The sequence below is a fragment of the Setaria viridis genome, chromosome 3 (genome assembly GCF_005286985.2).
Source record: "Setaria viridis chromosome 3, Setaria_viridis_v4.0, whole genome shotgun sequence".
Lineage (NCBI taxonomy): Eukaryota > Viridiplantae > Streptophyta > Magnoliopsida > Poales > Poaceae > Setaria > Setaria viridis.
In genome coordinates, this window is record NC_048265.2 from 18,214,029 (window position 1) to 18,229,622 (window position 15,594).

At 47.4% G+C, this 15,594-nt stretch overlaps 1 protein-coding gene across 2 annotated transcripts; it reads left to right on the plus strand.

Annotated features, from left to right (window-relative positions):
• The first annotated feature begins 11,316 nt into the window (after window positions 1-11,316).
• Window positions 11,317-15,257, plus strand: LOC117847598 (probable magnesium transporter NIPA6). Of its 2 annotated transcripts, none has more exons than XM_034728823.2 (9): window positions 11,317-11,694; window positions 11,918-11,974; window positions 12,053-12,143; window positions 12,282-12,442; window positions 12,789-12,916; window positions 13,001-13,138; window positions 13,221-13,313; window positions 13,393-13,531; window positions 14,681-15,257. In XM_034728823.2, the coding sequence occupies exons 1-9, from the start codon at window positions 11,541-11,543 to the stop codon at window positions 14,809-14,811; spliced, it is 1,092 nt and encodes a 363-aa protein (XP_034584714.1). In that variant the 5' UTR covers window positions 11,317-11,540; the 3' UTR covers window positions 14,812-15,257. The 2 variants fall into 2 exon arrangements, with proteins under 2 accessions (XP_034584714.1, XP_034584715.1); XM_034728824.2 differs by having other exon boundaries at window positions 11,319-11,694; window positions 13,393-13,510.
• The last annotated feature ends 337 nt before the right edge of the window (window positions 15,258-15,594 follow it).

Consider the following 15,594-nt stretch of genomic DNA (forward strand, 5'->3'; position numbering starts at 1 on the left):
AAATGCAATCATCAAGGAGAAGATTTTGGGAGTAAAGAAGGTTTTGCTGTATTTATTGTTGCGTCTCTTCCGGAGGAAGGAATTGGAGTTGAGAAAATTTCAGAGCAAAAGATATGTTTCACTTCAAAACTAGGGGGCATGTGTTGACGTCGGTTTTTGACACGTGTCAGGGTCGGCTTCAAGAGGAGAAGAAAGTGGCCGATACGATTAAACAAGAGGCTATGGCTAGAAGAATCGGCCGATAAAGCTACAGTGTTTCGGCCGATTAGCCGATGAGATCGATGGGGACTAGTTGATTGGAAGCCAGAACAACTTGGCCGATATGGGCCTGAATGGGTCAAAGCGGTAACAAGATGAAGACAGGATTGGCCCATAGAGGATTGAATGATGTTCGACTCCGATGCGAGTTGTATCCGTATGTAAATATTTGTTACTTTGAATAAGAGATAGAATATTGAGTCGTAGTCGGTTAGAAAACGACTTGTAACAGGGTATAAATAGGTGCCTCGTGAGGCTTGTAAAACAATCAACAAACAACAATACAAATCTACTTTTCTACGCAACTTTATTTCCAAGTCGGTGACTTCGCCATACCTTTTTATTTCACGAGTTCGTGCGAGTTGGCAGGACTGCATCAACGTGATCTCCGGCCAATTTGTAAGTTCCACGTTTTGAATAATATTTAAGCTTTAACTTCAGGCGCATCGCTGTTGTTTCTTTTAGATTTATTCACTAGTTATCGATATTTGCTAGAATTATAGGTCTTGCCTATTATTTTAGTTTTTATTATCAGTTATCCACCTTGAGGCACGAGCTGTCGGCTATATCATTACATTATTTATTATCATACAGTCGATTAGATCTGTATCAGGTGTTGTCTCTGTAGCATTATTTAGGTTACTCTAGTAGTTTCTTTTACATTTGCTACGTGATTATCGGCTGTTTCATAGCCGATTATCCTTATATTGAAATCGGCCAACCCGCTGATACATCCTTTGGAGTAGATCGGAACTTCAGCCGATCGAATCTCTGGAATTTGATATATTTCCTTCCTTGTCAATCAACAGGTCAGATTGACTAGCACGTCGTGTGAAACGCACCAGGGCGACAACCCGAATAGGAGTTAAGCAGATTCTCCCGGGTTCTGTGCTCGACGCAAGAGTCGGGACCACTGTCCGACTTTTTGCGTCAACACCCGCTCTTGGTGACGGTTGTTGAGTTTGCCATGGAGGTCACGACAGTCGTGGGGATTGTGGTGGAGGTTGTGGTCACATTGTCAATTGGGTCGGCTGTGGCGTTCGCCGTCTCCTCTTCTGTCGCGGCGACAGTTGTCGCGGTGGTGGTTATCTGATCGGCGATCCTTGTCGTCAGGGTGGTGGTCGTTGCTTTGGAACTGCTCCATCTCCTCCTCTAGAATGGGTTCTAGCCGACCTCCCCTGCGATGGTCGTGATCAGCTCGGCTGCGATCGGATCTACTCTGAGTAGATCGGCTTCGGGAGTGCCGGGTAGATGTAGTTATGGAGTGTGACGACCGGCTTCTTGAGCGTGCTGGGGCCTGGTGTGGCGGATCCACTTCGGATTTGCTTGATTAAACATGATTAAGTCGCCTGATATGCGACACTCATGCCTTAACCAAGTAAACACGAAGTGCCGTCGGATTTCATCCGATTTAACCACTTGAACAGGACCGAATAGCAAACTCACACGAAGGTGAGTGGTTCTAGAGAATACAACCAGTCCACTGAGTTAAACAAATCAACCATTTAGTTTGGCCATAAAACAACATCAGAGTTTACAAGGTTCAAAAGAAAACAACAGAAGGTAAAACAACAAGCGGAAGCTACTTCGTCGGGGTCGGACATCCCTGGTGAGGCCACCCGGGACGTCAGTGATCCCTCTCCTCGCCGTCCGAGGAGGGATTCCACTCAACCGTCCAACCCGGAGGGAGTTGGGGCGGCCAAGTGCCAACAGAGGAGGGCTCAGGGGCAGCAACTTCACCTGAAAAAGAAGAGCCACAACAAGGTTGAGCTACTAAGCTCAACAGGACTTAACCGACAGGGAGTACGCTACTCCACCACTTCTAGACATGCAAGGCTTTTTGGCCGAGGGGTTTGTTTGCCAAAAGCGCTAGGTGTATCCCTACTTTCAAGTTTTTAGCTCAGGTTCTAAGTTCATTATCCGATCTAAGTTAGCAACTTACTCTAAGAAAACATAGAACCATTCAAAAGGTATATATATCTTCAGCAAGACCATGTTATCATCAGATTCCTTTGTTACTCCACCCGGGACGTCAGTGATCCCTCTCCTCGCCGTCCGAGGAGGGATTCCACTCAACCGTCCAACCCGGAGGGAGTTGGGGCGGCCAAGTGCCAACAGAGGAGGGCTCAGGGGCAGCAACTTCACCTGAAAAAGAAGAGCCACAACAAGGTTGAGCTACTAAGCTCAACAGGACTTAACCGACAGGGAGTACGCTACTCCACCACTTCTAGACATGCAAGGCTTTTTGGCCGAGGGGTTTGTTTGCCAAAAGCGCTAGGTGTATCCCTACTTTCAAGTTTTTAGCTCAGGTTCTAAGTTCATTATCCGATCTAAGTTAGCAACTTACTCTAAGAAAACATAGAACCATTCAAAAGGTATATATATCTTCAGCAAGACCATGTTATCATCAGATTCCTTTGTTACTCAGGGTGACATAGCGATCAAGCAGTCTCAAACTGTGAGAGACAGACGAATCGATTCGGGTTTCTTAACCATGCATGGCGAACCTAATCTCACGACATCCGCGCACCACCAGGGTCGCTTCCCGTGTCGGCCGTCCCCATCAATTCCCAGGCGCGTGTCAGGTCCAAACTTTCCTTGGCATGCAATGCTCCACAGTCCCGGTCTCTACCGTACTGTGACCGCACTTGCACCCACATGATGCACCATGGGAACCTCGTTCCAGGGACAGTAGGGGTATAAGCCACGCGCTAGTTCAATCAGGTACTAGGCTTTCCCATCCCATACTAGGTATGAGATTAGTACTTTCAAACACTTGATCACGAACACCACCACTGTCGGGCCTTAACAAGTTTCATAGATAGACGGGGCGATCGGCCGACCACCAAAGAGTTACCCAAAATCCTGCCCCGTCCATCGTCCTTATAGTGGTAACAGAAGAGGAACAACCAACTCCTACAACTCGCGAGTGACAGGAATCACTCAGCTTTTACCGTTTCCTATTTAAGCAAAGCATCTACTCGGTCCAACAGCTAGTGATCAGTTCAAGGGATCTAAGTCATGCATCTATGGTTCCAAACAACTCCTATACGTAAATGCACAAGCATGATAAAGAAGGCATGCGCAAGTTTGGTAAAACATAGGGGGATTCATGCATCCGGGGCTTGCCTTTGAACAAGGAGGAGGGAAGCTGCTCTTCTGCTTGGACGGCTTCGGCTTCTGGAGGTGGGAGCTCTGCTGCAGCTTCGTCCTCTGGCGTCGGGCACAGTTCGTAGAAGCCGTCAGCGAGACGCAGCTCTACACGAATGCAAAGCATGGGTTAGCAGTTAGACGGTTATTTCAGCAGCAACACTTGCAGGCTTGAGCCCAGAAACTTGCGGCAAGTTACGGGAAAGGTGGGGAGGTTTGCTTGAGTTGGTGGAGATCCAGACATGAGGGTCGGATGGAGGAAACTTATGAGCTGACCCTTAGACTATAGGAATAGATGTGCTGGGGTCCTCAGACTTAACGTAGAGAAGTCCCCGAGTTTTACACATATACCCTCGGTTCAAGGAAAAAGATACAGTCAAGCCCTCGGGCGAGGCGGAGAAAGGTCGGCGGAACAGACAGGGTCGGGCGAGACGGAACAGGGGTCGGGCGGATAGGAGGGGTCGGACGAGACGGACAAAGGGTCGGCAGCTTACCTTCGTCTTGCGGATGAAGCTTGGGGTCGGGAAAGAGCAGACTCGGGCGGAAAGACTGAGGCTTGGGACAGCGGCGAGGTCCGGTGGGTTCCAGCGGCGGCGGGGCTTCTTGTGAACCACAAGCAAGCGTTTGCACTGCGCGGAGGAGCAAGTGGCTGGGTGGATTGGGGAAGGTGGTGTTGAGCGGAGAGGAGGGTTCCTCCGGGACTTAGGCTGTAGCGCTTGAGCGCGAACAGAGAGCAAGGTGGGAGGGCAGCGATGGCGGGGGAAAACTCTGGCGGAGCTCTGGCATTCCCCTTTTATAGCTGCGCGGAAGAGAGAAGGGGAAAGCGGCGCGAAGGCCGGGGAGGAAATGATAGAGTGCGCTGCCGGGGCGGCGATTGAGCAACGAGGGCGGTGGAGCAGGACTTTGGGGATGACACCGGCGGTCATTGGGCACCAGAGGTGGGGAGGCGCAGGCGCGGTTTTGCCGGTGGTTGAGATTTGGCGAAGGCGGGCGTCGTCGTGCGGTGGATTTGATGGAAGTGACTGGGGGAACGGCGCTAGAAACGAAGGCGCACAGGTGAGAAGACAGGCGGCTGCGGTCGCGCGGGCGAGCGCGGAGCAACAGATTGTCGGGGGCGGAGCTCTGATAGGGCGGGAAAGGAGTTATCGCGGCCGTGGTCTGGGTTGGCGGAGGAGGAATCGTCGCGTAGCGCAGATCGGGGCGGCGCGACTGTGGAGGGGCGACGTAAAAGACGGGCGGCATCGGGCTCTGCAGCCGGGGGTCTAGCGAGGTGATGATGGGCGCGGGCGGCGAGGTGCTGCAGAAAGGGTAGCAGAGGAGCTTCCGCTGCGATTGGGGAAGAGGGCGCGAGAATCCATCCGGTCGTGGCCGGCGACGAGGCGGAGCGGCGGGCGTCAGAGAAGTTGAGCCACGCGGCAAGGGAACTCTGAAGCGGGCATGCTACTCGAGTGCGTCTGTCGCGGGAGATCGGGGAGAAAGATCTCGTGGGTCCACCGGTCAGTCTCGGTGGTCCACTGCTCAGATTGAAGGGAGGCGTTGTGGGAGGACTTAGAAGATCCGGCGGCATGGGTTTGGGGTCGGTAGGGTCGGAACTGGGGAGCGGTGGAGAGGGGTCGGACCTGAGGGGTCGGAAGTGGAGTACTTAAACTCGGTAAAGCTGAGACAGGGGATCAGGGACTCGGATTAAGATTAATGTGAAGGATTTTAACCGAGGTCGTTACACTTGGGCCCTCTCCTTGATTTGAGTATTGGCGACACGGATGCTCGCCCGAATTCACTGCAGTTGCTTCGAGTCCAAGAGGTTCTCTAGGTCGGTGAAAACAACCCCCAGGTTGGCCTGGGGTGTGGCGAAGACATCGTGATCATTTTGCTCAAAGTCGTTCTGGGGGTTGTGTGCCCGCATGGGGTTAGGGCACCTGCGCTGACCTCCTGCATCACCTTGGTCAACATTGTCACCGCCGTTAGGTTGCGCTAGCAGGATGGGTGGTGCGTCGGTCGCTGCGGAAGCGGCGGGCAGTTGACGAGCTTGCTCGGCTCGTTCCTGCTGGCGTCGGACCGCACGATCATGGTTCCTATTGTTACGGCCTTCCTTGTGGGAGTAAGTTTCCCCATCTTGTGGAGGTTCGTCGTTGGAGATGAAGACTTCCTGATCTGGCGAGGTGAAGCTTCCATCCTCGCCCTCGCCATAGGAGTTTGGAGTTAAGGCAAAGCGAGGGACCTGGAACTCAACGTAGTCCGAAAACTGGGTAGGTTCGGGTGGGTCATCATATTGGATCTGGAACGACTACGCGAGTTTTTTTGGAAAAACACGACATCCAAGTTCTTGAGGCCAAAAGGGGCACGAGAAGGGCCCTGGCCCGACCTCCCAGAGTGTAGAGCTAACTCGGATAGGTTAATGCATTCAACAATGGTGCTGCTGATGCGATCTAGCCCCGTGATTAGATCAGAGGGTGTGGGCGGGTGGGTTGCCGCGAGGATGTGTGGGACCCTCTTTGTGAGAGAAAGGTCGCCGACCTGCTGGATGATCGGAGCGATGATCCTTGGGTGGAGACCTTGTGTGCCAATGCAGATTCGACAGAGGCCGAGCTGGCGGTGGACGCTGAGTCGGCGATGGAGGCGGTGGAGTCCGAGTCCACCAGCATACTTCTGAAGCGGAGCTAGATCGGATTGACAAGGAAGTCCTTCATGCTCTCGGAAAAGATGACGTCGGGGCGAGATGCCATCGAGCTCGCTGGGGAGGATCTCACGATCACCACTACCTGGCGCGCCAACTGTCAGATTTAGTGATCGGCAGTCCATTAGGGGTTACCTAAGTGGTAGATTTGTAGGCGGGGGAGATCCTAAGACCAAGAAGTTGAATGGTAACACAAGGGGCGCAAGGTTTAGACAGGTTCGAGCCTCCGGAGAGTAATACCCTACGTCCTGTGTTCTAATAGATTGTATTGCTGATCGCAGGTGCGAAAAATTCACGTGCCCTCGGGAGGCGCCCCTGGCCGCTTTATATAGGCTGACGACCTAGGATTACATTTATATAGGCTGACAACCTAGGATTACAATCGGATAGGATGTAATCCTAGTCGGTTGTTAAAAGGAAATCAATCTGAATCGGTTTACAACAAGTATCCCGAGATATCCGAGCAGAATCCGATCGTCCGGCCTCCAAGCTTGTGCACCACGCATCTTCATGCCTTGCCCCGCACGTCATGGTTGGGTGGGGCCCCACTTGTCAGGTCGGTTAGTATCCTAGTTGGTGGGGACCCGTGGTACCCTTATCCCTCATCGATGCATACTTTTTCAAGCATTTAGAAATTATAATCGTAACATGTTTAAACCACAGTTGCAACATTATAAAAAAATATAATTTTTTAAAAAATATCATTAAAATAAATAGAATTAATTAATTTGATTAAAAAGGTGCAACGTGCAAATCATCTGTCAAAATATTTAGAATAATTTTTTGCAACATCCTAATATAGTTGGCACAACGCCATCATATATTTCAACCATCCTGAAATACAGCCACGGTAACGTACGACTCATTGAAAAATATTGAAATAATTATTGCAACAACATCGCATACCTATCGCAATGAAATAAACGTGAAAAAATTTCACCATAACATCCATCCTTATGATTGAAGTGTCTCTCCCACTGCAACATTATTGCATGCCTATCGTAATAAAAGTACGTGCAAAATATTCCCACCACATCATGATCAATGGGGTTGGGCGTCTGATTTTTAGTTGGGGCATCGGATGCTCTACCCCAACCATTACATATCTTTATTATATTACTAGCATAGGGGCACGAGGTGCGACACGCACCGCGTTTAAAAAATTAAAAGCATAATTTACATTTTACTTTGACAAAACAGAGTAGCACTGATATATTTATTTACAGCAATATGTATTTATTGATATTTTGGTAAATTTGGATTTAGAACCATAAACTGCAGGTGAATTTATCAGTAATAGCTTGTGATAATCAAAACCGAAGCTAAATGTGTATCTTCATGCCCTCTTGTAAAGTAAGATTAGATAAAACAGACAAGCATTTGCCCATTTCTTTCCGACTGCTGAGTTTTTTTTACAAAAAATTATGTTCTGAGCGAGCTTAAAGCGCTTGCCCATTTCTTTCCAACTGATGTTGCGGGACCCAAGTGTTGGAGCTTATCTCAGAGCAACTTCAAGAGGTTGCTAATCTTACCTCCAATACTTTCTTTTAGGAAAAAAGAGAAAAAACGAACTCCAACAATCCATCCAAACCTTCCCTAATTTTTTAGCAATGCTAAAAAACAGCCTACCACCGCGTATATTTTAGTGTTATTATTCCTCCTCCAATTCTGATTCCTGCACGCTTGCGCGTCCCTTCCGATGGGCCCAATACGATGACGTAGCCTGTTTTAAAATATTGGGGGCTATTTATTAGCGATCTGCTGTGGATTGATATGTTTTTTGGGAATTTTTTTTGGAAGAACCCCCAATATATAGTTTTGGGGAAGAATTTTTTGGAGTACTCTTGGAGTTGCTCTCAACCAAGAGCTGCACGCACAGGCCACCTCCTCTCCTCATTTCTCTTATCCTACTCGTTTCTTCCTCTTTTCACCGTTACTTATTTTTCCCTCAGCGGAGCTAGCAAAGCATGCGCTTCCTTCCTACTAGGAGATGGTGGCCCGGGTCACCAGTCAACACTCCCGGGCGCCGCCGGTGAGCTTGAGCATGACGTTGAGAGGGAAAGGAGGCAGCTTCTCTTCCCCCTTCTCTTCTTCTGATCTTCTCATGGCCTCATGGGGCATCTTTCTCTCTCGGCTTCTTAAATCCAGCGAGCGTAGCGGCATGGCCGCGAGCAGCGAGCAGCGGTGGTGGCACCGTTGCAAGCGCGGTTCCTGCACAGATCGAATGGCGGGCCGAGCGACGCGCGGCAGCTGTCGCACGGAGAGCTATGATGAAGCTCGCACGCGTCGGCATTGCGGCCACGCGGCGTCCTCACTCGCAGCAGTACCAGGCTTAACAGAGCAGGGCCGGTCGAGCGGTCGACCGGCCTAGTAGAAGTTAGCAGGAGCGGGGCGGTGCATACTACCAACTGAGCGGTAGGCGTGGGCGACATCTTTGGCTGGCAGAGAAGCAAGGCTGGCAGAGAAGCAAGGAGCAGGCCGGCGGAGCGGCGCGATGCGAGCCGAGCGGGCGGCGCGTGTGTCCAGCTGCGGGAATTAGCGGCCGCATGATTTCATTTTATTTTCAGCAAGCAAGCCAATTCTCGCTTGCACGACGGAGTTGCCCGAGGACTGGGGGGCGACCATCGCAGCGGACGCTACCTCAGCCTCGGCAGCCACTACCGCCGTCCCTCCCCCTCCTGCCGCGCCGCGGACCAAGGGCGCCCGTCCCCCTCATGCACCTGTTCGTCGATTGGAAGGATGTGTCCTATCCTCTCTGGCGAGAGAATAGGTGAGAAACATTTTCAATTATTTTTGATATACGATTTAGACATGTAAAACTACCTCATATTGCGCGTACAATAAATGTTAACGGTGCAGGTGTTCTGATTAATCAGCAAGCAACCGGTCCAGCTAATCGCTGTCGTGCCGAGAGTATACGTGGAAAACTTGGCCACGAAAGTCAGCTACTACTATGTACCAACTAATCCACCACTTTGGGAACGTCTACAAGACCGCGACACAAGCTTATTAGCTTAATACACTTTGGGTTAGTCTCCCCCAAAGGAGCAGCCAAGCCACGAAGACAAGTGCGTTAGGTTGAAAACGGACGGACGGGATAAATCCTGTATCGTTCCATTCCGTTTTTCACGTCTAACCTGCCTATTTTCGTATTTATGAATAAATCTGGAAATGGGACAGGAAGCAGGAGAGGGTCTATCCCGCACGTTTTTGTAGGATCCCCTTTTTAACCAGGATGGACCGTATTTATCCCGTATTTAATAAATCCAGGATAGATTTAATATGCATTAGTATGTACTTAGCTCTAGTTCAATTTCTCTTATAGCCCAAGAGGTCATACCACATATTTCATGAAAGATCCCGTTCATCCCGTTCCCACTCCTATTCCCAACTATTTCGAACCTGATCCCGTTTTCGATGATAAAATGTGATAACGAAAATGGGAGAGGGGAAAATGGGAGAGGGGTTTTCCGCCCGTTCAGTTCTGTTTTCATCCCTTGCCTGGCCCCCAAAGGAGCAGCCGAGCCAAACCAAAGGAATCCGGTCAGTGCGTCGCCGCGTCAGCATATCGAACAGCAGACGACGCCCACAAAAAAACACGCGCAGCGCACCAAGATCCGGGGTGCAAAAACACCAAAAGCAGCAGGCACCTTTCTTCGCTCCGCGCCCGCCCGCCGGCGCCTCCACGCAGCTGCGGCCGCCGGCACCGGCTGAGCCCGAGGCCGCGCGCCGCAGCGGCGGCGACCAGGGACAGGGCACGTGAAGCCCCGTGCCGTCTCGGACGCTGAACAGGGGGCCCCCGGCGGGTTGGCCGGCTGGGTCACTCCCTCGGTGGCAGAGAGCGCGGCGGGGAGGTACGTGCAGCGAGCGCGGGACCACCACGTCCCGCGCCCGCGGGCCGGTCAGCCAGCGCGTGATGAGATCTGGATCGCGCGAGTCGCGACATGAGGGCCGTATGGGTGTGGGGCCGTGCGCTGTCGCGGGTACACGCTAATCGTGCCAGCTCCACCGTTGATCCCATCTAACAACCCGCCTTCATTTTTGGCTTGCTACCTGTGCCAGTTTTTTCTGCTATGGGGCACCCCGGGGTGTGTACCCGTTTCAACGATGAAGATCTATCAAGTTATTTTTTTTAAAAAAAAGATATATCAGGTTGGGTAGAAACACAAATAGAAACGGACTCGCAGTATAATCTATAGCACCTTCAGTCTTTGCTTGCCCCACATCAAGAACACGACGTTCGGCGAGTAAAACTAGCTGTATAGTTTCTTCCTTCCTTTACTTTAGCTTTTTGTTTGTACAAGTATCGGGCTGTTTGTACAAGTATCGGGCACGAATTGATCGCTGCAACGCTATATGGCTGCTCCCTATCTTCCTGAATTTATCCTTGCACAAAGCTAAAATGGGTTAACTTCACGTATTTAGTGTCGAATCTATTTTTGGTTGGAACTGGCATTTAATTTTAATTAATTATTTAACTAAAGTATCCATTTCAATCCCAACTCGAAAAGTCGTCCCAATTGTTGTTGAAGATGAACGCTTTCAAATACACAAAACTAAAACAGGTTAACTTCACATATTTTAGTATCCAATCTATTTTTGGCTGGAACTGGCATTTAATTTTAATTGATTATTTAACTAAAGTATCCATTCTAATCCCAACTCGAAAAATCGTCCCAATTGTTGTTGAAGATGAACGCTTTCAAATACACAAAGCATAGGGATTTCAACTTGGATCTAATGCACCTTAAACGCTAAAATGTTCTCTCTATAAGTCAGATTCAGTCTTTATTCCTATCAAAGTTAGTTACTTCCTTGATTCTTTTTTTTTTCGTGCATAACCTTTCCCAAACTTATCGGAAAATGCTAACTTTTCCATGGTCACTATTTGGACGTCTCCTTTTAACCTATATCCATAAAAGGTGTCATCAAGACTCTCTTTTTAAAACGAAATGACACCAAGACTTTCACCTCACTATCAATCGTGATGCGTCGACTTACAATCATAAGTTCGTTTGCCATTGTTTGAAAAAAACAAGTTTTTGTCGGTAGAAATAAATTGGACAAAGATGACGAGACAGATGTTTATCCAAGTCTTTTTCACATCACACAAAACTGTGCATTGCCAATCACAAACGTGTGCACATCATATGTACGCCCAGCACAGATGTAAGCGAATCATACCATGGTCCATGGAAAACCTTTCCATCTTTTAATCACGCTTCGACTTCGAATCTCCATCTCCAGGCTCCAGTTACACTTGTCCCCTCCCCTCTCGTCTCAGCCTCTCTCCCCTCCCTCCAACCCCGCACACACCACTCACACATCCTCCAGGTGAACAAGCACAAAATTCGAACACGAAAATCCAAAAAATCCGATCTCTACCTCCATTTCCAAATCATCACCTGGGCCCGCCCCAAATGCGCCAGCCTCGCGCCGCCACCACCGCGCGCCGTCGATGACTCCCGCCCCTCCGAACGCTGGCGGCGACCTCTTCGCCGCCAACCTCACGGGCGCGCTCCTCGCCGTCGCCTCCTCCGCCTTCATAGGCGTCAGCTTCATCGTCAAGAAGAAGGGCCTCCGCCGCGCCGGCGCTGCCGGCACCCGCGCAGGTACCCACGTCCCCTCTCTGTCACCGGCAACCAAAAGGCGCCTCCTTTTTTCTCTCGTTTTCGTTATTTCTGTTACAATCATGGGCAGCGCTCGAATCCCTTCTTCGTTTCGATTTTTAGGCGTTCATTTTAGTCCACGTGACGAACGATGTTGAAAAGTCGCTGCTTTCATGGCCAATTCGTTGCAATCATGCGAAATTGGTTTTGGTGATGGAAATTGCAGGTGTTGGGGGCTATGGATACCTCCTGGAGCCATTGTGGTGGGTTGGGATGGTTACCAGTACGTTCCTGATTCCGTTGGTTAGCTCGTTCTTCACAGCATATAACAGAAATAATTGATATGCTTGGAACTTCGCAGTGCTGATTGGTGAGATTGCTAATTTCGTGGCCTACATGTTTGCGCCAGCTGTTCTGGTCACCCCACTTGGTGCGCTCAGCATAATTGTCAGGTAGGATTGTGATGGTTGCTAAATGACCTTGTTGTGTTCTGTCTGGAGAGCAGAGATGGTTAATTTCGTGGATTGATTTAGTTTTGATTGGACATGCGCATGTGTGGTGATCTCTGCGTGGTGATCTCTGCGGAGCAGTGCTGTTCTAGCCCATTTCATCCTGAATGAGAAGCTGCAGCGGATGGGTGTGTTGGGTTGTGTGCTCTGTATAGTCGGGTCAACCGTAATCATCCTCCATGCACCCGAAGAAGAGACGCCAAGCTCTGTGGCGCAGATCTGGCACTTGGCAACACAACCTGGTATTCCCTCTGATCTTACGGAGTATATTGTTTTATACATCGACTTGTTAAAAAAAGTACACTTTAGCCAAAACATTATATCTGTATGTTTGTAAATCCTAATAAAAAATGTTTGTCAAGTTATACCTGTTTTGCATAATTTCATATGATTCTATCTAAATTTTGTAACGAAATACATACGGCCAAGCTTTTTGTAAAGAAACTCATAGTCAAATGAAAAAAGTTCGACCGATGCATTATGGGATAATATGTTGCCCTATATATCAACCCTATAATCATCAGTCACCAAAACTGACCAGTTGAGTTTTCATGTGCATTGTGTAATGTCTCCCCTTCCTTTCTGCAGCCTTTCTTTGTTATGCGGCCTCTGCATTGGTGATCTCACTGATATTGATGCTGCACTGTGCACCCCGCTATGGCCAGACCAATATAGTGGTTTATGTCGGCATTTGCTCAGTGATAGGATCTTTGACGGTAAATGATGTTCATTGGCATACACCTTTGATATCAACTTTGTTTTGGTTTTCATGGAGTGTTTCATTGCCTTTTTTTTGCTAGGTAATGAGCATCAAGGCGGTAGGCATTGCTATCAAGCTTACAATTGAGGGTATAAACCAGGCTGGCTATTTCCAAACTTGGTTGTTCGCGACTGTTTCAGCTACATGCATAATTATTCAGTTAGTTTACCTGAACAAGGTACAGCTAGGATTAACTTTAAAATTTAGGTAATTATATTTACGATGTTGATTTGCATCTTCACATTATGTTGAACTTCCAGGCATTGGATACTTTCAATACTGCAGTTGTTTCTCCCATCTATTATGCGATGTTCACTTCCCTCACAATTTTAGCAAGTGCCATAATGTTCAAGGTATGCAAATTTTGAAGAACTACCATAAATTCCAAGTTTTGATCTTTTTGCTGAAATTCTGTTGTGTGATTACATCTAGGACTGGTCCGGGCAGAGTATAAGCAGTATTGCCTCTGAGATTTGTGGATTTCTTACTGTGCTTACTGGTACTGTTGTGCTGCATTCTACAAGAGAAAATGATCCAACCCTTTCTTCAGGTAACCGCTTCTTAGTATTTGGTGAGTCATGATTTAGCCATTCTCTGCTGAAGAAGATCAATGTTTGCTATGTGATACATCATATGCACTCATGGATTGATAACAACATTATGCGAACATGCTTATGGGATTTCCATGGAACTGAGCATAAGTGCTTTGCTCACTGATATCTTAAATTACCAATTTCCACGTTAGTAGCCTTGTAGCGTTAGATCTATGGCAAATTGTGTTTTTTAAGCGTTACTGATTTGCAATATAGTTGTATGGAGACTCAGTCTGGCAATTCCTACTGAAGTTATTTGATTCCTAGAAGTGTAACTGGTTGAACTGAAAACCTTTCTGGTAAATTTGTTTCAAATCTTAGAATAATTTGCGGTCATTAAGAGTGAGTTAACTGTCAATACCCATCCAAGAAAAAACATTGATATTTTTTAATTTTCTAAAGAATCAGAATACAGAAAATCACCAAGTTCCTGTGTCCTTGGTAAACAATATAGAAACAAACCTTAAAGCATTTGAAAAGGGCACATATGTCAGCACATCCCATGCAGTAGGTGCAATAAACACTTTAACATGGTGGACCATTCCTTGATCCATAAATATGAAAACAACGATTTGATGTCCTGACAACAACTGATAACAGAATAATCTCCAGGTACGCCACCTGATAACTTTTCAGTTCAACCAACTTCACTGTTATAGAAAATCAAACAACTTAATTGCAGAGAGTGCCGCATTGGTACCCAGTACAACAGTAGCATAAGCACCAACTCTTAATGACCGCAAATTATTCTAAGATTTGAAACAAATTTACCAGAAAGGTTTTCAGTTCAACCAGTTACACTTCTAGGAATCAAATAACTTATCACATAGAGAAGTGGATGGATAACTGTCAATACCCATCCAAGAAAAAACATTGATATTTTTTAATTTTCTAAAGCATCAGAATACAGAAAATCACCAAGTTCAATATAGTTTACCAAGGACACGGGAACTTGGTGATTTTCTGTATTCTGATTCTTTAGAAAATTAAAAAATATCAATGTTTTTTCTTGGATGGGTATTGACAGTTATCCATCCACTTCTCTATTTAGATTAGGAAACAAAATCTAAATCTCTTATCAGAAGTGACACCATGGTAACTTACTGTTTTTCTTTTACAAACTACAGATTTGTACACTCCTCTTCCCCCAATATATTGGCATATCCAAGGCAACAGCGAAACAGGAGGGAAACAGAAAGAGGATGATTTACTCTCTGGCGACTTCATTACTGTGGTGCGACAAGACTACTTTGTCTAGAAACCTTCCAGGATGCTCAAATACCATGAAAGGATCCTACTTATGCTCAGTGTTCTGTGGCTTTCCCACCTTGCATGGTTCATCATTGAGAAACTCATGATGCTTCCTATGCTCATTGTCGTCTCAAGACAGCCTTCCTTCGGTCGGTTGACCGATCTGAGTAATTGCTAAGTTTTGTAGAAATGGTAGGATTTGTTAATGTTCCAGTTTGAACACTGGGCAGCTGGGCCGATGCCTTGTAGTAAGATATAAGCAATCTGTCTTCGAGCCTGCTGGTATGAGCAAGGTTTTGCTGCCAGTTCATCAAGGCGGTGCAGCCAGATATGTTGTGTGTGGCCTCAACCGTCTGAAAGGCTCTAGCTAGTCTTGACAGTTTTTGGCAGATGTATTTATGTTGTACAGTCTAATGTAAATGTATGAACTAGAGCTAACAGAATCTGCGCATATATTCTGAGGCAAACTTTGGGGGTGTTTGATACACCCCAATAAATTTAGCACATGTCACATCAGATGTTTGGATGCTAATTAGGAGTATTAAATATAATCTAATTACAAAACTAATTGCACAGATAGAGTCTAATTCGCGAGACGAATCTATTAAGCCTAATTAGTCCATGATTTGACAATGTGGTGCTACAGTAACCATTTGTTAATGACGGATTAATTAGGCTTAATAGATTCATCTCGCGAATTAGCATAGGGTTCTGCAATTAGTTTTATAATTAGTTCATGTTTAGTCTTCCTAATTAGCATTCGAACATCTGATGTGACACTGCTAAAGTT